Source organism: Eschrichtius robustus, chromosome 11, assembly GCF_028021215.1.
Source record: "Eschrichtius robustus isolate mEscRob2 chromosome 11, mEscRob2.pri, whole genome shotgun sequence".
Lineage (NCBI taxonomy): Eukaryota > Metazoa > Chordata > Mammalia > Artiodactyla > Eschrichtiidae > Eschrichtius > Eschrichtius robustus.
Genome location: NC_090834.1, coordinates 67,075,736 through 67,101,129, shown reverse-complemented (window position 1 = coordinate 67,101,129; position 25,394 = coordinate 67,075,736). Strand labels below are relative to the sequence as shown.

General features: G+C 39.3%; 1 protein-coding gene and 1 non-coding gene across 4 annotated transcripts in view; one reads left to right on the top strand and one right to left on the bottom strand.

Annotated features, from left to right (window-relative positions):
- DENND5A (DENN domain containing 5A) overlaps positions 1–25,394 on the top strand; it is a 119,916-nt gene that overhangs the window by 64,082 nt on the left and 30,440 nt on the right. For all 3 annotated transcript variants that reach the window (XM_068554635.1, XM_068554636.1, XM_068554634.1), the window contains exons 6-8: positions 9,088–9,405; positions 10,601–10,816; positions 11,299–11,533. In XM_068554635.1, the coding sequence (XP_068410736.1) occupies positions 9,088–9,405; positions 10,601–10,816; positions 11,299–11,533 (769 nt within the window). The remainder of the gene's footprint in view (positions 1–9,087; positions 9,406–10,600; positions 10,817–11,298; positions 11,534–25,394) is intronic.
- TRNAG-CCC (transfer RNA glycine (anticodon CCC)) lies at positions 7,639–7,711 on the bottom strand. The gene has a single exon. It is a non-coding gene; the product is annotated as a tRNA-Gly (tRNA).

Genomic DNA, 25,394 nt, shown 5'->3' with positions numbered 1-25,394 from the left:
TCTCTGTTTATACTATTGTGAACTGCCTTTTTCAAACATGATAGTTTACATATTTTTAAGAAAATCTTTTTATTATGTAAAAGTTTAAACTTACACAGAAGAGTAGCATAGTGAATCTCTGTGTTTTCAATACTTAGCTTTAACAGTTATCATACATTTAAATTGTATCTTACTTCTGTACTTTCTACCCCCTATTTTTTAAAGAAGTTCCACATAATATAATTTTATAACTGCTTTATTAGCCAGACATGTATTAATAAATCAGTGGTTTTGTTTTATAGGCCACAGTTGCTCTGTAAAAGTTGACCTGATCATAGTGATTCTTGTAGTACTGAATGTAGCTTTGAAAACTTTCCTTGCTCAAGATAAGGAAGGCCTTGAGAGAATGCTTCTCCTCCCTTGCTGTGAGGACGGCCTGCTCCTCTTTCCTATTGTTTCAAATACTAAAATAATTGATTAAAAAAAATTTTTGTTTACTTACTACTTCATTCTAAAATAGATTTAAAGCATCATGAGAAATAAGATTGTTTTGTTTTTTATTTTCCTAGAATTACCAAGAGAACTGGTCTACCTCTTTTGGTCATTTTGTGGCTTGTATGAAACTAGCTGGGGGAAGGCCTTTCCTACTCTGAATTTCGTAGTCAATAGAAAGGCCTGGGAAGAAGACTTTGGACTATGCACACACTGGTATCAACAGGACTCTGTCTCATCCTTCCACCAATGATTTTTGGGGGAAGATATTTATGTATAGCTGGGGAATATGAGTAAGAGGACCTCCAAAGAAGAGACCGTTCTCATGGAATTGGATCTAAGCAGCATTCACATTGTTGGGCATGTCTGGGCAGCCATCTTGATGAACATGCCTGATAATTAGATCATACCCGTAATATTTAAGTTATAGTCAATTGCATCTCTTTTTCTCTCTCCTTTGGTTTTATTTTTATTTATTTATTTATTTGGCTGCGTTGGGTCTTAGTTGCGGCACGTGGGCTCAGTAGCTGCAGCACGCGGGCTCTCTAGTTGTGGCGCATGGGCTCTGGAGCGTGTGGGCTCAGTAGTTGCAGCGCGCGGGCTTTGTTGCCCCGCAGTATGTAGGATCGTAGTTCCCCAACCAGGGATTGAACCCACGTCCCTTGCATTAGAAGGCGGATTCTTTTTTTCTTTTTTAAATTTATTTTATGTACTATGTACTTATTTTTCACTGCATTGGGTCCTTGTTGCTGCGTGCGGGCTCACCCGAGCTGCAGTGAGCGGGGGCCACCTCTCGCCACAGTACGCGGTCTTCCCATTGCAGTGGCTTCTCCTGTTGCGGAGCACGGGCTCTAGGTGTGCGGGCTTCAGTAGTTGTGGCACCTGGGCTCAGTAGTTGTGGCTCATGAGCTCTAGAGTACAGGCGCAGTAGTTGTGCTGCACGGGTTTAGTTGCTCCGTGGCATGTGGGATCTTCCCGGACCAGGGCTCGAACCTGTGTCCCTTGCATTGGCAGGTGGATTCTTAACCACTGCGCCACCAGGGAGGCCCCGGAAGGTGGATTCTTAACCACTGGACCACCAGGGAAGTCCCTCGCCTTTGGTTTTAGAATCAGAATGTCTTCCTTATAGTTTTTTCCGTTTCTGCCCCCTTTGCTCCTTTGAATCTATAGAGCTTTGTGCTATTTGGGGTGGGACAAGATTACTTAAGGAAGAAAAGATCTAAATAATGTCAACTAAAAAAAATGCAGGAGGCTGCAAAAAGAACAGAGTTTATTTGCGGACTTAAGAATTGCAATTCACAGGTTATTTTAGGGTAGGGGTCTTATAAGTGTATAGACTGTCACTAATTGTTTTAGGTTAAAGGTCTGATTAGTATCTTGAGTTTCTGGCAGGTGTTCTGGTGTTCTGTTCTTCATCAGGTCAAAAGGTCAGATTCCATCCAGGCTGAGTCATGCAAACATCGTACTTCCTTAATGGCTTCCCGGCTCCATTTTAGAGATCTCTCTTAGAAATACTGACTCCATTTTGACTTTCCTTTCACAATCATGGAGAAAACCATTGAGTTTTGGGGTACTGGGTTTTTATATGTATTCGTCTACTGATAAATATGCATAAAGACTAGATATCAAAGATTGGAGAATGGGGAGCTTTTAGTTGTTGCTTTAAATGATTGCATATTTAATATTGACACCTTCTTCTGGTAAACCTAATTATCATTTTGTAAAAGTCAAAATAAGAATAACAGTAAGAATGTTCATTGCAGCTCTACTGACAGTAGTCTGGACATGGAAGCAACCTAAGTGTCCATCGACAGGTGAATGGATAAAGAAGATGTGGCACATATATACAATGGAATATTACTCAGCCATAAAAAGAAACGAAATTGAGTTATTTGTAGTGAGGTGGATGGATCTAGAGTCTGTCATTCAGAGTGAAGTAAGTCAGAAAGAGAAAAACAAATACCATATGCTAACACATACATGTGGAATCTAAAAAACAAAAACAAAAAATGTCATGAAGAACTTAGGGGCAAGACGGGAATAAAGACACAGACATAGAGAATGGACTTGAGGACATGGGGAGGGGGAAGGGTAAGCTGGACGAAGTGAGAGAATGGCATCGACATATATATACTACCAAATGTAAAATAGATAGCTAGGGGAAAGCAGCCACATAGCACAGGGAGATCAGCTCAGAGGGGGGTGGGAGGGGAGGTGCAAGAGCGAGGAGACATGGGGTTATATGTATATGTATAGCTGATTCACTTTGTTATAAAGCAGAAACCATCACACCATTGTAAAGCAAATATACTCCAATAAAGATGTTTAAAAAAAAAAAAAGAATAACAGTAAAAAGTGATTGAAGGTAGAAAGCCGAAGAGGCATGCATAATCTGATAAATAGGTCACTAGGCAAGAAGCCAGATTTCTGTTTTATTTTCATCTTTGGCATCAGCTTGCTGTATACTTGGGGCAAGTTCTATTTCCTGTAGGCTCTCTCAGCATCATTTTGTGTGTGCTTCATGTTTGTGGGTGTGTGAAGAGGCTGCTGGGAGACCAGCAGTTTTCTTAACAGGACTGAGAAACTGGGGGTTGTTTGAGAAACCCAAAATTTCACTCTGTTCTGGGATACTGGATTCTCCACTTTTGCAGCCTCCACCATTGCTGCATGTTTTGTACTCTGCTTCTCCTTGTGGTCTACTTGAGAAGGAGTGGTGACAGTGGGATTGTAGAATACCTGTGTGTATTTCATAAGCAGTTCTAGGGTTTCAGAGTCCCACTTCATCCAGCCTGTTCCTCTGAAGTTCACGTATTTGTGCAGACAGTTATGTAGCTGGATATTTTCTAACTTGATTTTTAGCAGATAACCTCTGGGATATCTGAGTCTGTGCAGTCCCCATGGAAAACTTCAGGCTGGTGCGAAAAGACTGGCTTTCTCAAGGAGTAAAGCACCATGAAAGGTACACATAATGAATGGAGCGTGATAATATCTCTGAAAGACAGCTTTGGGATGTCTCAGAAATGATACATTTATAGTTAAAAATTCTAACAATGCACAAAAGTATAAAGTAAAAATTACCTCAGATTTTACCACCCAGAGATAACTACTTTCAACATTTTGGTGGCCGTCCTGTGGTATCTTTACGCTGCTAGAAGGAAGCATTGAGGCTGGGAAATGCACTTGGGCCTTTGCAGGTGGGCACCATCAGGGTAGTGGGGTGGGGGCACTTTAGACTTATAAAAGGGACTTTCTCCAGAGACATGGAGAGTGTACATTCTCTAACCCCCCAAGTCAAAATTCATCAGTTGCTGCCCTATCTTTGGGCATCAAAAGTCTGTGAAAAGCCCTTTGTTTCTTTTTACACCAACACATGAACTCAGCTGGCCCTGAGCAAATGAGAGTGCTGAGCTGCCTTTGTGAGGCATTCTTTGTCCTGTGCTTCTCTTTTGGGTTTCATTGTCTGAGCACAGGAAGGAGGCAGTTCTTCCACAGCTATGTCAGGGGAAGGGGGTGTTACTTCTTTCTATCTTGGGCCTCTCTTTCTTTCCTACTTTTTTTTTCTCCTTTCTCCGGATACTTTTTCAATAGCTTTTCCCCAGTTATCTGTTGAGCTCCCCTTCAGTGAATAACTTGAAAATAGACTAGCAAGTGAGGCTGTCTGTGATTTGGTGGTAGGAACTCAGGGCTGGGAAGGGCCATTGTGACCTTTTGCAGGAAGGGATTTGGGAAACTTTTTGTGGTTTGGGATATCCACGTGATCACTACCCCAGAGTAGCTAAGTCTTCCCATGGCCTCTCCCGACGAGACAGGAGGTTAACTGAGGAAGACTGATCACTTGGGTTCAGTGCCCCTTCCAGGTTGCTTCTTGTCCCCCAAGCTGTTTTGCAGGAGTTGGCCTCTTTTCAGGTGAGGAAGGGGGAGCATGAGGGGTTTGAGGTAGGTTTGCAAGTTACTTCTGTTTGCCAGAGCCCTCTGAGTACTGAGGGGAGAAAGTGTGAGGCTGTTGTATGAGTCTAGTAATTGAATGGCCCCCTTTTCATTTTGCCTTCTTATCCCTACCTGCTTCAGCCCAACTCTGCAAAGAATGGCTAGTAGTGTATCAGAGGCTTCTATCTTAATCTCTGAAGTGTGCCTGAGCTGCTTTCTTTCCTCTGGCCACCTCTATCTAGGAGTATCTACAATATGTGGATACAGCATTTGGAGTTTATAAAGTTCTTTACAGACATTCTGTGTTTGGTCAATAACAGTGGGAGAAAAGCCAGCCAAGCATTGTCGAGTGGTTATAGTTGTATTTAGCTGCCTTTATGTTTCCTATTGGACAAACTGGTTTTTTCCTCTAAAGAGAGGAGGACCAAGAGGATAAATGATTGCACTGTGTGCTTCTGGTGGGTCACAGTGCTTTTCTTCTGTTAGCTCTATGTGCAGGCTTATGAGACAGGTGAGCTTCATGACTAGATGATTTAATTCTGTCTTTACTGTATTTTTTAATTGCTTGACCTGGAGGCACTTATAATTTTAAAATCTTACAGGAATAAACAAAAAATAGGTGTTATTTTTAGGTGTTAAACATTTATTGTCTCTTTAACATGGATGGGTTTAAAGTTGTTGTCTAGTGGAGGAACTCTCGAAGGTGAAATTTAAAGTGATTCTTCTAATTTTTGAATCTTGGATATGGGAAAGTTCTCTTTATTAGTTATAGATTTGTAAATGGAGTAATTTATGCACTCAGCAAATGTGTGTTGAATGAACGCATACATGGACATGTTAAAACATGCAGTTTTAATAGATTGAGAGTTTGTGGAATAGTTATATTAATCTGGATTTACTATATGGTCCTCCTGCCTCTTAGAATACAAGACTTACTGGTACAGCGATAAACAGCAGGATCAGTGGAACAGTATTTTGATATATAATAAACATACCATGCCAAAGAACTTTTTAATAACAGAGCTGGAAAAATTGCTTGTCCCTAGGGAAAAAAAGTGAAGAAACATTCCTACCCAATGCCATAACAAAATCAACTTGAGATGGATTAAGCAGTTAAATGTCAAAAAGAAAAATTTAAATCTTCTCGAAGAAAATATTAATAAATACCTTTTTGACCTCTGGGTAGGTAGGGACTTTGTAAACAAGATGAAGAAAGCACTTTCCATAAAATAAAAGATTGATAACTTTGATTTTTTTTAATTAAGAAAAAGACATCTTAAAATGAAAAAATAAAAACTAGGAGAAGATATGTGTAGGACACATAACCTATGAAGAGTTAGCATCAGGAGGTTATAAAAAACTCCTACAAATCAGTAAGAAGATAAGCATCCCAATAGAAATATGGGCTAAAGACATGAAGAGGGATTGCACAAAAAATACACATTTCTTCACTAGCAATCAGGAAAGTGTAAATAAATGTACCCACTAAAGTGGTAATATTAAGAAATCTGATGATACCAAGTTTTGGAAATATTTGGATCAGTAGGATCACTTTAGATTGTTGGTAAAAATGTAAATTGTTATAACCACTTTGGAACACAGCTAGGCCTTATAAAATTGAACATTTGCATGCCTCACAACGTAGCAGTTCCACTCCTAGGATATACCCAAGAGAAGATCTTGCACACGTGTCCAAGAAAACATGTATAACAATATAAAAACAATAAACAGGAAGCAAGTCAAATGCCTTTTGATGGGAAAATTGATGAATAAATTGTAGTATATCCACATAGTGGAATATTATACAAGAGTGAAAATGAATAATGGGTAGCTACATACAACAAAATGGCTGAATCTTAGTAACTTAATGTTCAGTGAAGAAAAATAGTACCACAAGACTGTGTAAAGAACAATAATCCTTTTATAAAATTCAAGAACAAGCAAAAATTTAAAGGCATGTACTATACATACGTGATAAATTAAAAAACAAAAGGCAAAAAGATAATAAACAGAATTCAGGATAGTGATTACATGGGGGTGGGACTGTGTAGGTTGGGGGATGGGATTGGGGAGGAGTACATAAGTAGATAAAAATATTGGTAATTTCTAGTTCTTGGGTTGGACTGGTTAAAAAAAAAAAAAAAGTTCTTTAAGATTGTTCCCAGAAAGTTTTCAGTTCACATTCCCAATAACAGTGTATGAGTTGTTTGTTTCCTAGTAACTTTGCCAGCATTGGACATTATAAATCTTTTAAATCTTTGCTAACCCAGGAGGTAAAAAATATTTTGTTTGCATTTCTTGGTTTATTAGTGAAATTGAACATCCTTTCATATATTTGAAGTTAATTAACCGAAACTTCTTCTGTGTTTGCCTTTTATAACCTGTTTCCATTTTTCAGCTGGGTAAATTATCTTTATCTCAATAATTTCTTTGGATGTTAACCTTTTACATGTTATGTATGACAATTATTGTTTCCCAGATTATCTTTAATTTTTTTTATGGCAGTATTTACCTTTATGTTTTTTAGCCTTGTATAAAGTTTAGAAAGTCCAACTCTACCCTAAGGCATAATAGTAATCTTTTATATTTTCTTTTAATACTTTTGTGGGGGTATTTATTTTTTCACTTTTTGTTATAGAAAATGTTGAACACATGTAAGAGTAAAGAGACTAGCATCCATCATTACATGATAATCATCAACTCATGGCCACTCTTCTTTCTATATCCTCCATTCTTTTCCCATTTACCCTACTGGATTATTTTGAAGCAAATCTCACACAGCATTATTATGTCATCACATATTTAGTATGTATCTCTAAAAGGTAGAGATTCTTTTTTAAAACATAAAGAGGCCTTATTTTTTATATTTAAATCTTCAGTCTATCTCAAATTTATTTTTGAGTATGGTATTATACTTTAACATTTCTAAATGTACAGTCATTTGTCCCCCAAACATTTATTGAATAATTCATCCACAATAAATGGGTCTGTTCAAGACTGTTCTTTTCCAAAAGATTATTGTTTTATATTTGTTTTTTTTTTTAAAAAAAAAAACACTTTATTTATTTATTTTTAAATATTTATTTATCTGTTTGGCTGCTCCGGGTCTTAGTTGTGGTACACGGGATCTTCGTTGAGGCATGTGGGATCTTCAGTTGCAGCATGTGGGATTTTAAGTTGCGGCATGTGGGATTTTAAGTTGCAGCATGCGAACTCTTAGTTGCGACATGCAGGATCTAGTTCCCTGACCAGGGATTGAACCTGGGCCCCCTGCATTGGGAGTGCAGAGTCTTAGCCACTGGACCACCAGGGAAGTCCCATTGTTTTATATTTGTATTAGAATCCAACAAGGCAAGTCTCCCCTCAGGATTTTCTTGGCTATTTTTTTCTTTTATTTTTTTAGGTAAGATTCAGAATCAATTCATCAGATACTCCCTTGAAAAAAATAAAAATCTTTCTGAGATTTAAAAAAAATTTAAATTAAATTTACAAATAAATGTGGGGATTATTAGCATCTTTTCATTATGGAATTTTCCTATTTAGTAATATAGTATATATATATTGTGTGTGTGTATTCATTTATTGGAGTTTTATATTCCACAGTGATAATAACAACGTTAATTGACATTTATTGTATACTAACACTGTCCTGAATCCTTGACATTGTCTCATAATCCTCAAAACAAACCTATGACATAGGTAATATTATTATCCTTGCTATAACAAACACTTAAGCATTTAATAATGCTCTGCAGTGAAGGAAATAACAGTTGTCTTGGCTAGAACAGGTTCATGGTTATAAAATAAATATACAAAAATAAAAAGCTTTTCTAATTAATAGCTGCACTGCAAGAAAATTCCAACAGGGATGAGAACTATAAAATATTTAAGTTAAATTGAACAAGAAATGTGTAAGGCCTCTAAGGAGAAGAATGTATGGTTAAGAGCTTGAGGGTATGACTGAAGTCAGGCTAGCTGAGTTCAAATCCCAGCTCTACTACTTACTAGCTGTGTGACTTTGGACAAGTTACTTAACCTCTCTGTGTCTATAAAATAAGGATAGATATTGCCAGGTTATTTTTTGTTAATCCAGATTACCTGCCTCCCCAGCAGTGTATGAAAGTACTGTCTCTCTACATCCTCTCAGAAGCAATCTTAAAGCCAGGAGGAAGCACAAAAATCAAGACCAGCCACCAAATCTTACAAATCAGAAATGAGGTTCAGAAAGGGATATTGGTATGCTCAGGGTCAAATAGGGAGATAGTGACAGATTCAGGTCTGGAACCTAGACTTTCTGACACACTCCTAGCATTCTTTTTACTCTTGTAAGAATTTGTGAACTCAACAAATATTCTATGAGCACTTACTATATATGAGAATTTTGTGCTAGATGCTAAACATCTATGTCATTATGTAATCCTTATCACTCTCTAAGATAAGTTGTTTTTATCACCATTTTATAGCTGAGGAAACAGAGTTATGTTAACTTTCCCAAGATCCCACAACTAGAAAGCATCAGGGGAAGACTGGAACTCAGGTCTACCTCCTTCCACACCATCTTCTTTAACCATACCTAAGTTATGCCCATTGCAGACGTTTGCTCTTTCCTTCTTGTTCATTATCCCCTCTAAAGCTTCTTCCTTAATACTTTGGAGTTGTTCACACTCCTCATCATGTTTTGACTGCCAGGCTAACCTCTGCTTTGTGGACATTGACAACCACTTCATTGAGCTGCCGGAGGACTTGCCTCAGTTTCCCAACAAATTGGAGTTTGTCCAGGAAGTCTCTGAGATTCTCATGGAATTTGGCATTCCCCCTGAAGGGAACCTTCACTGTAGCGAGAGTGCCTCCAAGCTGAAGAGGCTCCGGGCCTCTGAGCTCGTCTCCGACAAGAGGAATGGAAACATCGCAGGCTCCCCTTTACATTCCTATGAGTTCCTCAAGGAGAACGAAACTATCGCCCGCCTGCAGGCCTTGGTCAAGAGGACTGGGGTGAGCCTGGAGAAGGTATGATGCTGTATATGGGTCTGTGCTAAGGTGATGTCCTGGTGAAATAAAGGGTGGAATGAGAAGGCACCCAGTTCAGGGCAAGGCGTATCTGTGAGTACTGAAAGGATGCTCTGTGTGGGAGACTCTGGATTTAGCTCTGGCAAACATTATCCTAGTATAAATGCTACTTGAATCTAAATCTCGGTAGTTTCTCACTTCAGCATCAAGGAGAAGCTGCTGTCATTTTCTGTAAACACAACTGCAGAGAGACTTGGAGGGATGGTGGTGGCAGTCTTTGTGTTCAGACCTCTTTCAGATCCATTGCCTTGTGAATTTCACAGCATCCTAAAGCGCATAGAGCAGGAATTGTTGACTTAGAGATCCTGAGTGTTTTACCTAAGATTAAATGCTTCTATGTGGCTGACTTGAGGCTGGAACCTGGTCCTCTTGAATTCTAGCCCTCTGCTCTTCCCAGGGATGTACTGTACTTTCCATTTCCTGACTTTGATGAGACTGTCCGCTTTCTGTAGTTGTTTACCCATCTCTTCACCCTCCCCATTCTCACTATTAAATTACTTTCTTAAATTACATATAAACAAAATGGGGTAATGTAATCATTTCGTTGGGCTATTTTTTAGTGAAGTATTTCATTTTCCTGATTTTCCTGGTTTGTTTAGTTAGTAGAGCAGATATTAAAAAAGAAAAATCATGGCCAGTTAAAGAAGAGCAGAGAAATATTTAGAGAGATTAAAAAAGTTAAGAAAACCAGTAAGGAAACATTTTTAAGGAGAAAGATAGGGAAAGTGACATGGGGGAGAAAAATCAAAGAGATGAAGGGAAATCCAGAGTCTGACCTTGTTGCTTTGCATTATCATTTTCTTGTTGACTTCCCAGACTTCTTCCTGTCCCTGACCCTTGATATAACTGGTGTCTTTTCCTCTATTGCTGGATCTCTCTCTGCCTGTAATGAGTTCCTCTCCACTTTCATTGGGTTGCTGGGTACCTGCAAGTGGAACACCCTCATTTATCTCTTCTCCATGTCAGAATTCCTTTCTTTATCTTTTCTTCCCATTTTTTTCTCTTTTGTTTATTTTCTCCATTTGCTACAAAAGTAAATGACCATTGGCGGGGGCGGGGGGAAGGATGAGTTGCATTTCTCTGGGATAAAAAGAAAAGCTTGCATGTTCTCAACTGTTTTGTTTTGTTTTTGTAGCTGGAAGTACGTGAAGACCCCAGCAGCAATAAGGATCTCAAAGTTCAGTGTGATGAAGAAGAACTCAGGATTTACCAGCTAAACATTCAGATCCGGGAAGTTTTTGCAAATCGTTTCACTCAGATGTTTGCAGATTATGAGGTGTTTGTCATTCAGCCCAGCCAGGATAAGGAGTCCTGGTTTACCAACAGGGAGCAGATGCAAAACTTTGACAAAGTGAGTATAATCCCACTGGAGAACATGCCAGACTCTCTTAAAGATGTGACTGAAGATGAGTTTTTCTATCATAATATGTGCTGGAAACAAGTTCATGGTCCTTCTGATGTTGATAAAATATAAGGTCTTCTTGCTTTAGAGCAGAGTGCTGGTTATTGCTATCAGGTGGTTTACCTTCAGTCAAAGAGCTCTCTTAGGCAAAGATGTGCATGCAGGTTGAACATCAGGATTCTGGGAACGTTGGTTGCCACAGTAGGTTACCTGAGTAAGTTAAACGGGCCAGTGTGTCAAAGTTTCAGGATATCTGAAATTATATGAATTTTTAAAAAGGATGGAGAGGTTTTACTGTTTACAATTTATAAAGACCTAGGAAGCTTCAGAGAAGAGGTAACCTACTGAATCCCTTGGGTATGTAGCCTTGGTTGATTAAGGCTGATACGCCCTCTTCCCTGTTGATGACTTTTTCCTTTTGGTCCCACCAGGCATCTTTTCTGTCAGATCAGCCTGAGCCCTACCTGCCTTTCCTCTCAAGATTCTTGGAGACCCAGATGTTTGCTTCCTTCATTGACAACAAAATCATGTGTCATGATGATGATGATAAAGATCCTGTGCTCCGGGTGTTTGATTCCCGAGTAGACAAGATCAGGCTGTTGAATGTTCGGACACCTACTCTGCGCACATCCATGTACCAGAAGTGTACCACTGTGGATGAAGCAAGTGAGGCCTCCTTGTTGTTGTACTTTCTAGCCTCTTGGATTATGTCACTAACATGTCCCTGTTCCTAAACATGCCAGCTTCTTTCCCTGTTTCTGTTTTTGCGTAAGTTGTTCCCATTGCCTGAAATGCTTTCCCCTGTCTTTTTTGCCTGGCAGACTTCTTCTCATCCTTTAACACTGTGTCAGTTAGGAATGGGTCCTGCTGTAAGTACTAGAGAATCTAATCAGCAGTGCATGAGATAAATGGGGGTTATTTTTCTTAAATTATCAAGAAGTGCAGAATTGGTGGTTGCTCAGCTGCTCAACAATGTAATCAGGAAATGAGAGTCTATGATTTGACTCAGCTGTCCTTAGCATGTTGACTTTTATATTCATACTTGTTGCCTCTTTGTTACAAGAGGCCTTTTATGTTCACATTCAGGGCAAAGGGGAAAGTTGATTCCAGCTGTATTTTCCCTCTTACATCAGAAAGCAAAAGCTTTCCCAGAAATTCCCAACAACTTCTGTTGTCTCATAGGCCAGAACCATGACCACCCTTAAGTGCAAGGGAGGCTGTGAAAGTGAGTATTGACCTGGGTGTAATGTTACCCTGAACTGTATTGAGATTCTATTAGCAAGAAAGAAGGGGCGAGTGAGTTATGGGCAAGCAGCTTATAGAAATCCAGCTGATGTGTCTCCTCCTCTGTGAAGCCTTCTCTGATGCTCTCAGGCTGAGTTGATCCTCCGCTAAGCTCCTGTTGTGCTTTGTTCTTGCCTCCTCTTTATAATCTCTATTGTTTTGAGCCATCATTATCAGGGAGCAATTTAAGAGCAGAGACTGTATTTACTCATTGTCTTACCCCCAGTCCTCTAACATTGTGCCTAGAACATATAGATGTTAAAAGTTGTTTGCTACTTGCATGATGGAATACACCTTTTCGTTCATAGAGGCCCTGTCTAGGTCAGTTTCTCCAGAGAACAGTCTCAGCCTGAGGTGTCAGATTAAGTAGTGTGTTTTCTTCCTTGTGCGATATTCAGTGTCCTTGTTGTAGCCTTTTTGTATATTTTGTTTATTCATTTACCAAATATAAATACCCACTACATGCCCAGTGTATGGGAAGTGCTCACCAAGTATTTACTGAATGAATGAATGTGCCAGGCATTTTTTTAGGTTTTGAAGATACAAGTGGTGACAGTTTGGACAAAATCCTGGGTTCCTCAGCCTTATGCTCGATAGCCTTCTGACTTTATCTTTCAACTCTTGCTCCAAGCCTTTCATTAAGGTGACAGTCCTCTTGGCCAAGACTTGAGGACGTGTTGCCCGTGCAAGTGGAATACTCTAACACAGTCCTCCTTGCCTCCTGGAGCACACACATCAAGTTTCAGGTCCTGAACCCTGCCTAGGGCGTTGGTCCTGGAGAGCTTGATGGAGACTTTTTTACAAGATTGTGGGTTTAGAGAAACATCTCCTAAACCATCACTTTAAATCAGGACTTCCCAATCTTTTCATGTTGTGTTACACTTGAAAAATGACGATACTTATATATTGCTTGTGGGAATAAAGGGAGGAGTCTGCTTATAGCTGGAGACTGTAAGATGAAGCACTCTAGTCGCTTGAGGCCTTGCCCTTGTGCCCAAAGGGTTGAGGCAGTCAGTTCTCAGCCCATCTGTAATCCAATTGTTGAACACCAAATACTGATATGAGTTACTCTGGTCTCATTTGTGGCCAGGACATGAATTCTTGTGGTCCCATTAGAATGTGGAGTTTGGGATATGGAAGGAGGGTTAACTAACCCTCATTTCTATGACTTATTTCAGAAAAATGGGTATCACAGAGACCCTCCAGGCAACTACATGCTCTGTTCCCAGGAATCATGCCCTTGGTATAGCCCTTAGGTATTTCCCTGAGATATGTACTCCAAATATGCTAGTTCAGGGTTCTTGCCACTGGCTTCAGATTTCTAGCCTAGCGGAGTAGTTCAGCTACCTCACACCATTCCTCATGGACACCTTAGCTTCTTGAATCAGTCTGATTGGAAAATGATAAAAATATAACTAAAGGGGTCTTTCTGGAGAGTCTTTAAAATTTACATTTAGAAGGGATCTTGATGGCAATTAACTCTACTCATTCACTAATTTTACAGGTAAAGATTTTCCTTTGGCCCACCATTGTATCTGGGGACCTAGAATAGTGCCTAGCACGTTTGAGAGACTAAATAAGTTCTGATGAAGGAGAGTAAGGGTGGGAGGAAGTAAGGTATGCCCAGAGAGAGAAGGCCACTTGACCTAGGACACTCAGCAAGGCCCAAAGGTGAGATGTTTTTATATGTATCTAGACAATACCAGGAGAATTACCAGCTTTTTTTGTTCTTACTCTTTAAAATTTTTGAGATATTATTGACATACAGTAAACTGCACACATTTAAAGTTTTGTTATATGTGTTCACTGACATCGGGAACATACCCTTTACCCTCAAAGGTTTTCTCATGCCCTTTTGTAATACCTCTATCCTGTCCTCTCTGCGTTCTCTCCCCCAGTCTCTAGGCAACCACTGATATGATTTCTGTTACTATAGAGTCTGAATTTTCTAGGTTTTTATATAAATGAAATCATGCAGTATGTATTCTTTTTTTCTTTTTCTTTTTTTGGCAGAGTTGTGTCTTCGTTGCTGCACACGGGCTTTCTTTAGTTGCGGCGAGCAGGGGCTACTCTTTGTTGCGGTGCACGGGCTTCTCATTGCTGTGGCTTCTCTTGTGGAGCACGGGCTCTACGTGTGTGGGCTTCCGTAGTTGTGGCGTGCAGGCTCAGTAGTTGTGGCTCACGGGCTCTAGAGCACAGGCTCAGTAGTTGCTTCGCGGCATGTGGGATCTTCCCGGACCAGGGCTCAAACCCGTGTCCCCTGCTGGCAGGCAGATTCTTAACCACTGTGCCACCAGGGAAGCCCCAGTATGCATTCTTTATTTTAGTCTGTCTTCTTTTACTCAGCATAATTATATTGAGATTCATTCATGTTCCTTTTATTGCTGAGTAGTATTCCACTGTATGGATATTACTACAATTTGTTTACCTGTTGGTGGGCATTAGAGCTATGAACATTTGTATGTAAGTTTTTGTATAGACATATGTTTTCTTTTCCCTTGCATAAATACCTAGGAGAAGAATGACTGCACCATATGATATTCGTATGTTGACTTTTTAAAGAAATTGCCAAATTGTCTTTCAAAGTAGTTGTATATTTTACATTCCCACTAGCAGTGTATGAGAGTTATAGTTCTTCCACATTGTTGTTAACATTTAGTATGCTCAGTCTTTTCAGTTTTAGCCATCTAATAGGTATGTAGTGGTATCTCATTGTGGTTTTGATTTGCATGTGCTTGATGACTAGTAATGTTGAACATTTTTTCATTTGCTTATTTGCCATTCACAGGTCTTCTATGGTGAAGTGCCTGTTTAAATCTTTTGCCCATTTTTTTTATTGTGTTGTTTTCTTATTACTGAGTTTTGGAAGTTCTTTATATATTCTGGATACAGGTCCTTTATCAGATATATGATTTGCAGATATTTCCCCATTCTGTGGCTTGTCTTTTTGCTCTCTTAATGGTGTCCTTCAAAGAACAGTTCTTAATTTTGATGAAGTCTACTTATCAGTTTTTTTTAATGGATTATGCTTTTAGTGTTGTATCTAAGAACATTTTGCCTAACCAAGGTAACATAGTTTTTTTTTTCTATACATATCCTTCTAGAAGTTTTTAGTCTTAGGCTTAACATTTAAGTCTACATTTAAGTCTGTGATCCATTTCAAGTTGATTTTGGTAAATGGTGTAACCTAAGGGTCCAGGTTTATTTTTTCCAGATGGATATCCAGTTGTTCCAGAATCGTATGTTGAAAAGATTATCCTCTCTCTGATAAATTGTCTTTTCACCTTTGTCAAAATATTAGTGATCTGTATATGTGTGAGTCTTTTTCTGGATTCTTTGTTCTGTTTCATTGATGTGTTAGTCTACATTTACACCAATACCACACTGTCTTGATTACTGTAGCTTTATATTAAATCTTGAAGTGAGGTAGTGTTAGTCTTTCAACTTTGTTCTTATTTTCAAAGTTGTTTTGGCTATTGTAGGTCCTTTTTATTTCATATATATTTAGAATCAGCTTGCCAATCTACAAATAACCTTCTGAAATTTTCATTTGGATTGCCTTGAATCTATAGACCAATTTAGGGAGAACTGACATTTTAAAATTATTGAGTCTTCTGATACATGAACATGGCATATCTCTCCATTTATTCAGGTCTTTAATTTCTCTCAGCAGTGTTATATAGTTTTCAGTGAACAGGTTTTGCATATCTTTTGTCAGATTTATTCCTAAGTATTTCATATGTTTAGTGCTATTGTAAATGGTATTTTAAGATTTCAATTTCTGATTGTTCATTGCTAATATATAGAAATATAATAGAGTTTTGTATATTGATCTGTGTCCTACAACCCTCCTAAACTAGTAGCTTTTTGTATATATTCCTTCAAATTTTTTATGTAGACAGTCTTATTGCCTGCAAATAATAATAGTTTTACTTTTTCCTTTCCAGTCTTGATGTCTTTTCTTTTTCTTGCCTTATTGCCTTATTGCACTGAACCTCTAGTGCAATGTCAAATAGAATATGGCATGTTTGTCTTATTTCTGATCTTAAGGGGAAAGCATTCACCATTAAGTATGGTGTTATCACTGTGGTTTTTTCTTTTAATTAATTAATTAATTAATTAATTTTTGGCTGACTTGAGTCTTTGTTGCTGCGCACGGGCTTTCTCTAGTTGCGGCGAGTGGGGGCTACTCTTCCTTACGGTGCGCGGGCTTCTCATTGCGGTGGCTTCTCTTGTTGTGGAGCACGGGCTCTAGGCGTGTGGGCTTCAGTAGTTGTGGCTCGTGGGCTCTAGAGCGCAGGCTCAGTAGTTGTGGTGCAAAGGCTTAGTTGCTCCACAGCATGTGGGATCTTCCTGGACCAGGGCTCGAACCAGTGTCCCCTGCATTGGCAGACAGATTTTTAACCACTGCGCCACCACGGAAGCCCATCACTATGGTTTTTCATGGATACTTTTGTATCTAGTTGAGAATGTTGGTTCCTGTTAGTAGCTTGCTGAGAGTTTTTATCAGAAGTGGTGGTTGTATTTTGCCAAATGCTGTTTTGCATCTATTGAGGTAATTATGTGGTTTTTAGCTTTAGTTCGTGAAAATGGTGAATTATATTCATTGATCTTTGAATGTGGAAACCAGTCTTGCAGTCCTGAGATAAACTCTCTTTGGTCATGATGTATTATCCTTTTGTTTATTATTGGATTCGCTTTACTAAAAATTTGTTTAGAATTTTTGCATCTGTGTTCATGAGGGATTTGGTTCATAGTTTTCATGTAATGTCTTGGTCTGATTTGGTATCAGGGTAATGCTGGCCTCATAGAATAAGTTGGGAAATACTCTCTTCAGTTTTCTGGAAGAGCGTGTGTAAGTGATACTATTTCTTCTTTAAATGTTTAGCAGAATTCATCAGTGGAGCCATCTGGGCCTGGAGTTTTCTTTGTAGGAAGGTTTTAGACTACAGATTCAATTAAATTAGATATAGAGCTATTCAGGTTATCTGTTTTCTTGAGTGAGCTTTGACAGTTTGTGTCTTTCATCTGTGGTCAATTTGTTGGCATTGAGTTGTTTGTAATATTCATGGCCTAAGATAGGCTGTAAATCTTTCAAGTAATATTTTAATGACATTCCACAAATTTTGATATTTTGTGTTTTCATTTTTATTCAGCTCAAAATTATTTCCTTTTTTGTTTTTCCGTAGAAATTCTGGAATTCCTTTAATGTTCTCTGACATATATTTAATTCTGTACCATTATTATCAAAATAATCTTTTTTTTTTTAACTATCTTTATTGGAGTATAATTGCTTTACAATGGTGTGTTAGTTTCTGATTTATAACAAAGTGAATCAGTTATACATATACATATATCCCCATATCTCTTCCCTCTTGTGTCTCCCTCCCTCCCACCTTCCCTATCCCACCCCTCTAGGGGATCACAAAGCACCGAGCTGATCTCCCTGTGCTATGCGGCTGCTTCCCACTAGCTATCTATTTTACATTTGGTAGTGTATATATGTCCATGTCACTCTCTCACTTCATCCCAGCTTACCCTTCACCCTCCTCATGTCCTCAAGTCCATTCTCTAGTAGGTCTGTGTCTTTATTCCCATCTTGACCCTAGGTTCTTCATGACATTTTTTTTGTTTGTTTTTTAGATTCCATATATATGTGTTAGCATACGGTATTTGTTTTTCTCTTTCTGACTTACTTCACTCTGAATGACAGACTCTAGGTCCATCCACCTCACTACAAATAACTCAATTTCGTTTCTTTTTATGGCTGAGTAATATTCCATTGTATATATGTGCCACATCTTCTTTATCCATTCATCTGTCGATGGACACTTAGGTTGCTTCCGTCTCCAGACTATCGTCAATAGAGCTGCAATGAACATTTTTACTGTTATTCTTATTTTGACTTTTACAAAATGATAATTAGGTTTACCAGAAAGGGGTGTCAGTATTAAATATGCGATCATTTAAAGCAACAACAAAAAGCTCCCCATTCTCCAATCTTTGATATCTAGTCTTTATGCATATTTATCAGTAGACAAATACATATAAAAACCCAGTACCCCAAAACTCAGTGGTTTTCTCCATCATTGTGAAAGGAAAGTCAAAATGGAGTCAGTATTTCTAAGAGAGATCTCTAAAATGGAGCCGGGAAGCCATTAAGGAAGTACGATGTTTGCATGACTCAGCCTGGATGGAATCTGACCTTTTGACCTGATGAAGAACAGACACCAGAACACCTGCCAGAAACTCAAGATACTAATCAGACCCTTACCCTAAAACAATTAGTGACAGTCTATATACTTATAAGACCCCTACCCTATAATAACCTGTGATTTCTTAAGGACAAATATTTTGACTCGCATCAGAGTTGATCACAACTCTCACCAGGGCAACTTTTAACAACCTCATGGTTTTTGTCTTTATAAGCCCCTGACTCTTTCTCTTCCTCGGAATACTGTTTCAGGGTCAACTGAATCTGTGTCTCCCCAATTGCAATTCTTTTTTTTTTTTTTTTAAACAACAGCTCCTGTTTATTTTTTTAATTAATTAATTAATTAATTTTTCATTTTATTTATTTATTTAATTTATGGCTGTGTTGGGTCTTCGTTTCTGTGCGAGGGCTTTCTCTAGTTGTGGCAAGTGGGGGCCGCTCTTCATCGCGGTGCGCGGGCCTCTCACTATCGCGGCCTCTCTTGTTGCAGAGCACGGGCTCCAGATGCACAGGCTCAGTAGTTGTGGCGCACGTGCCTAGTTGCTCTGCGGCATGTGGGATCCTCCCAGACCAGGGCTTGAACCCGTGTCCCCTGCATCGGCAGGCAGGTTCTCAACCACTGCGCCACCAGGGAAGCCCCCCAATTGCAATTCTTAAGTCCGCAAATAAACTCTGTTCTTTTTGCAGCCTCCTGCATTTTTTTTAGTTGACATTATTTAGATCTTTTCTTCCTTAAGTAATCTTGTCCCACCCCAAATAGCACAAAGCTCTATAGATTCAAAGGAGCAAAGGGGGCAGAAACGGAAAAAACTATAAGGAAGACATTCTGATTCTAAAACCAAAGGCGAGGGACTTCCCTGGTGGTCCAGTGGTTAAGAATCCACCTTCCGGGGCCTCCCTGGTGGCGCAGTGGTTAAGAATCCACCTGCCAATGCAAGGGACACAGGTTCGAGCCCTGGTCCGGGAAGATCCCACATGTCGCGGAACAACTAAGCCCGTGCAGCACAACTACTGCGCCTGTACTCTAGAGCTCATGAGCCACAACTACTGAGCCCAGGTGCCACAACTACTGAGGCCCGCACACCTAGAGCCCATGCTCCGCAACAGGAGAAGCCACTGCAATGGGAAGACCGCGTACCATGGCGAGAGGTGACCCCCGCTCGCCGCACCTGGGGGGAGCCCACGTGCAGCAACGTGGACCCAATGCAGCCAGAAATAAATAAATAAAATAAATAAATTAAAAAAAGAAAAAAAGAATCCGCCTTCCAATGCAAGGGACGTGAGTTCGATCCTTGGTCGGGGAACTAAGATCCTACATGCTGCGGGGCAACTAAGCCTGCGCGCTGCAACTACTGAGCCCACACGCTCCAGAGCCCATGCGCCACAACTAGAGAGCCCGCGTGCTGCAGCTACTGAGCCCACGTGCCGCAACTAAGACCGGACGCAGCCAAATAAATAAAAATAAAACCAAAGGAGAGAGAAAAAGCAATGCAATTGACTATAACTTAAATATTACGGGTATGATCTAATTATCAGGCATGTTCATCAAGATGGCTGCCCAGACATGCCCAACAATGTGAATGCTGCTTAGATCCAATTCCATGAGAACGGTCTCTTCTTTGGAGGTCCTCTTACTCATATTCCCCAGCTATACATAAATATCTTCCCCCAAAAATCATTGGTGGAAGGATGAGACAGAGTCCTGTTGATACCAGTGTGTGCATAGTCCAAAGTCTTCTTCCCAGGCCTTTCTATTGACTACGAAATTCAGAGTAGGAAAGGCCTTCCCCCAGCTAGTTTCATACAAGCCACAAAATGACCAAAAGAGGTAGACCAGTTCTCTTGGTAATTCTAGGAAAATAAAAAACAAAACAATCTTATTTCTCATGATGCTTTAAATCTATTTTAGAATGAAGTAGTAAGTAAACAAAAATTTTTTTTAATCAATTATTTTAGTATTTGAAACAATAGGAAAGAGGAGCAGGCCGTCCTCACAGCAAGGGAGGAGAAGCATTCTCTCAAGGCCTTCCTTATCTTGAGCAAGGAAAGTTTTCAAAGCTACATTCAGTACTACAAGAATCACTATGATCAGGTCAACTTTTACAGAGCAACTGTGGCCTATAAAACAAAACCACTGATTTATTAATACATGTCTGGCTAATAAAGCAGTTATAAAATTATATTATGTGGAACTTCTTTAAAAAATAGGGGGTAGAAAGTACAGAAGTAAGATACAATTTAAATGTATGATAACTGTTAAAGCTAAGTATTGAAAACACAGAGATTCACTATGCTACTCTTCTGTGTAAGTTTAAACTTTTACATAATAAAAAGATTTTCTTAAAAATATGTAAACTATCATGTTTGAAAAAGGCAGTTCACAATAGTATAAACAGAGATTATTATGAAAGTATGTCAGGTGATAAAGGAAACAAGTGTTTCTGGAATTATATAAGTTGAGCTAACTGTTCATTCTTTTTACTTTTTTACTGGGAAGTTGTTTGTGTTCCCCAAAATAAAAGAAAATAAACTTGGTGATACCACCCTAGGCTCATCCCAAAGCCCTTCTCTCCCAAATCCTGTATCAGGGCCACAGGCACCAGCACCCAAGCTCCACGTTTTTCTTACCCTTTTTTTTTTTTTTTTTTTAAATTTTTATTTATTTATTTATTTATTTATGGCTGTGTTGGGTCTTCGTTTCTGTGCGAGGGCTCTCTCCAGTTGCGGCAAGCGGGGGCCACTCTTCATCGCGGTGCGCGGGCCTCTCACTATCGTGGCCTCTCCTTTTCTTACCTCTTGAGGCAGCTCCAGTTTTGACCGGTCATCCAGGCCATTGGAATGCAAGCCCATCAGGTATGGCACAAGAGCATCTAAGAAATGTAGGAGAGAAGCTGGGAGAATAGGAACATAGACATGCTGCCACTGGAAAGGAAACAGGAGAGCTGTAATTGTCTCCGCCACAGTCATCAGTCTCTGGTAATCTAGGTCAAAAAAAAACCAAAACAAAACCAGTCAAAAACAAGGTACTTGCTTCTCAAATAGTAAGTTAAAATCTTCAACACAATTTCACATTTAGAAAGGAACAGGATAAACTTCAGCAAGGGTATGCTCAGAGTATGATTCCCTTGTGGGTATCGGAGAGACAACCCAGAGACCTCAATGGACCACAAGCTGAAGTATACCCCCTCCCACACAGGTCCATGCTATTAATAAAATTTAATATAGAAATACAACTTAAAGAAAAAGAAATACAATAGGAATCATAAATAGCACCTTGCTCCAAATACTAAACCAGAATGTTAAGTAGATTCTCTTCAGTAGAAGGAGAATGGAGAAGTGGAACAAAAAGAAAAGGAACAGTGGTCTAGTCTCTGTTCGGCATGAATGTCAAAAGACCTCATTTACCACTCACATGTCTGCATTCTACAAGGAGCTGATGTGAACTTTGCCTTCAAGATCAAGCCCAAAGAACCTTCAAGCATGCAGAGGCTGGTTTTCCACACTAGCCAAGTCTGCCTTCCACCTGGCAACCTTTCTTGAATGGTAACAGCATGAAAGTGTCATTTTAACACTTTGATAAAAAGCTCCCCAAGAACCTGAAAGACCCAGAAGATTGACTTTCATTACTCAAAACTCTTATTCTAGGTCAGAGAGCGTGTCTTGGAAGAGAAGCTTGTGCTCAAAGTTTAGCTTTTCTTCAGAATGCAATTTCTAGACTTGTTTTATTTTTAAAATGAGTAAAAAATACATCGGCAAAGCCAATACAATAGATTGAGATTTAACACATTACTATTTACAAATGGTATGATGGTTTCAGACACTTAAAGACAAAGTAGGAACATCAATTTTAAAATCATATGAGTAATATCCTCCTGGAATGGCTGATTTCAAATGAGTTTTCACAGGAGTTAAACAGTTTTATGCACTGAAAACTCAGCCCACCATTTAAGCAAGTCCCAGCTTGGTTCATAAAGGAGTAATAAGTAACAAAAAGCTTTCCAGAAAATGAAGAAGAATGAGTAGGAAGTGAGCAGAAGCTGATATATATCAACTAGGTTTTAGCAAAGCATCCTGTGTGCTCACCAATAAAACTTTGGAGCAGCTTACCACTTTGCTCCTGGCTAAGCATGACCTGGAAATAGTTTTTTTTTTTTAACTAGTAATGCAAATAAATAAAAATTGATGACTAAAACTTCGTCATCTCAAACATTTTGAGTACACTCTTAAGGAAGTGCCTCACGCTTCTTCAGGGAAAGCTAAGGCATTTGATAGATAATAGATAAGTGATGTACAGCAATCAGTGGGTAAAACTGAGCTCAGAGATTTGGTCATCAATAATGATTTTTTTAAAAATACAACTCATTTAGCAGAAGGACAAAAGAGCACAAGCTTTTCGTATTCACTAAAATCAGGAACAGACTGATAAGAGTTCAAGAAGAAAGTCGATCTCATTTTTCACTGTGCCCTACAAAGCACTACCATTCCCATATTAAAGACTATTTGGTGAGGACCCTCTCCCAATTGAAGCAACAACAAAAATATTTCCCAAATTACAAAAAAAAAAAAAAAAACTCTTTCACGGATTAAATAGTTAATCTATATAGCCTTTCAGAAAAAGTATTTACTCCAACGTGAGAGTAAGCAACAACTGAGGAACAAAATTTAGGCCACTGCAAGTTCTATCTTCAGCCTCTTCTGAGATACCTTAGTTCCATGGGGCACCTGTACAACTTGGCTTGTTATCTTTCTGCTGAAATCTTCCTGCTCTTTGATTATTCTAACAATTATTATTAAGAAGAATTCTAATGATTCTCTAGGTGAGGCCTCAGTTTTTGTATCTTTCACCTCTCTTTTCTAGATATGAATGCCTGTAAATAATCTACTAAGAGCAATAATCTTGAGAATCTCAGACGTGATAAGAATATACTTTAAAATTCAAACTTAAGATGATCAAAAGAATGTAAGGGTGAGAGAGAAAACCTCCAAGAGATATTTAAAGCTGAAGGCCCAGTCTTACTGTGTCCCAACACTGGCTCTTAAACACATATTTTGAATAAATATTACACTGAATAATTTCTCCCCCCGTTTCAGTGTACACACACATATAGACACACACCATTTCTGGGTTTTTTTTAAAAAGGTAGGAAGGAGCAAGGCCTTTTCAATCATGTGAAAACCAAAAAGCTGCTTCTTTTACCGAAAGTCAATAAAGCAGGTGCTACTCCTTTTCGTGGCTGGCATTCCTGACAGGTCTGCTCAGAGACAAGAACATCTCATAGGGGGCCAACAGACACTCTGAGTAAAGGAGTCCCTGAAATGCCTTCCTCATGAGGCTTCCTGGACACTGGACTACTCCTTATAGTGTACCTAGTTACAGTGTCAGGGAACATCTATCTACTCTCTAACCATAAAACAGGGCACACTAAAGTCTGAAGGAAGGGGCTTCCTCTGCTCCATAAAAGCAGGTTTTTCAATAGCACAGACATCTAGTTCTGGTTTTTCTCTACTCTTCAGGATGAGTCTAATCCAGTATCTGAAGCTCAGCCCACTTATTTCTGCTAGAGTGGGTAACTTTATTCGCCTCAGATTGAAATCCCTGAAGAATTCCCTGTGATGCACTTGAAAGTGTGCGATTCTTAGAAACAAAACACTTTAGGGGATGAGAAATAATCTCCTCTTTGAAGGCTAAACTGCTTTCCATTTATATGGTTTGGTTTTACAGATACTAGAAACTTGGAATTTTATGGCCTCTCTGGTCTGAGTTGTGGGTTTCTTTTTCCCTACATTTTTGTATTTTAAAAAAGCAACAACCCACCTTGAAGGATGGCCTAATAAACCATGCCTCCGGGATCCATCAACCCGTGGTACCCACACTAGGATGCTGACCTCCAAGAGCTGTAAGCAACAGCACAAAATCCACTGCTATACACCAGTACAAACGATAAAATCAGTACCTCCTTTTGCCATTGCCTGTCTCTGTGCTCATCATTCCAAGAAGGTGAAACTAATAAATAGGAAACAGCTGAAGGTCATCTGCATCCAAAGAGTTTTAGCCAATCAAAATCAACTGGAAACACTTCAGCTCGAGGCAACTCTCTGGGTTTTCTCACAACTCCCATAATGCTGTAATGAGCAATTACTTTTAACAAAAGGAGATAATGCAAAGCATACTGGGATTACAACCACTTCTGAGTGGTGAACAGAGAATAATCAGCACATTCTTATGACTTCTCTCTGTGCAGAGAAAGATGTTAGACTTGGGATCACTTTACAGATAAGTTCACTCCTAAAACAAACTACAGGGAAGTCCCTGCAAATCAGAAATTGAATTAGAAACTGTCCTTGCATACTCACACTTCTGTGAAAATTGTATGAACAAGGATGTTTCTCATGCGTCTTTGTTCTTAGGAAACAACCTAATCTATGTCCTGATATCTCCAAGATAAATCATTAAATGAAAGAAGGTATAAAACAATGATTAGTATGCTCCCATCTGTGTTGTTTTTAAAAGGTATACATGCTGTATATGCATGTCTATGTCTGGAAGGAAATAGGAAACAGTGATAAGTCTTAACACGTCACTGTACATACATCCTTTTGTAATATTTTAAATTTCTACCATATGACTGAAATGCTTTTTTTCCGTTTTACTTTAATATACCATATGTATATCAAAATGTATATAATTTAAAGAATATTATAATTAATACATGTGCAACACAACATTAAAAATAGTGCATTAGGGCTTCCCTGGTGGCGCAGTGGTTGAGAATCTGCAAATGCAGGGGACACGGGTTCGAGCCCTGGTCTGGGAAGATCCCACATGCCCCAGAGCAACTAAGCCCTTGAGCCACAACTACGGAGCCTGTGCGTCTGGAGCCTGTGCTCCACAACAAGAGAGGCCATGATAGTGAGAGGCCTGCGCACTGCGATGAAGAGTGGCCCCCGGGGCTTCCTTGGTGGCGCAGTGCTTAAGAATCCTCGTGCCAATGCAGGGGACATGGGTTCAAACCCTGGTCCGGGAAGATC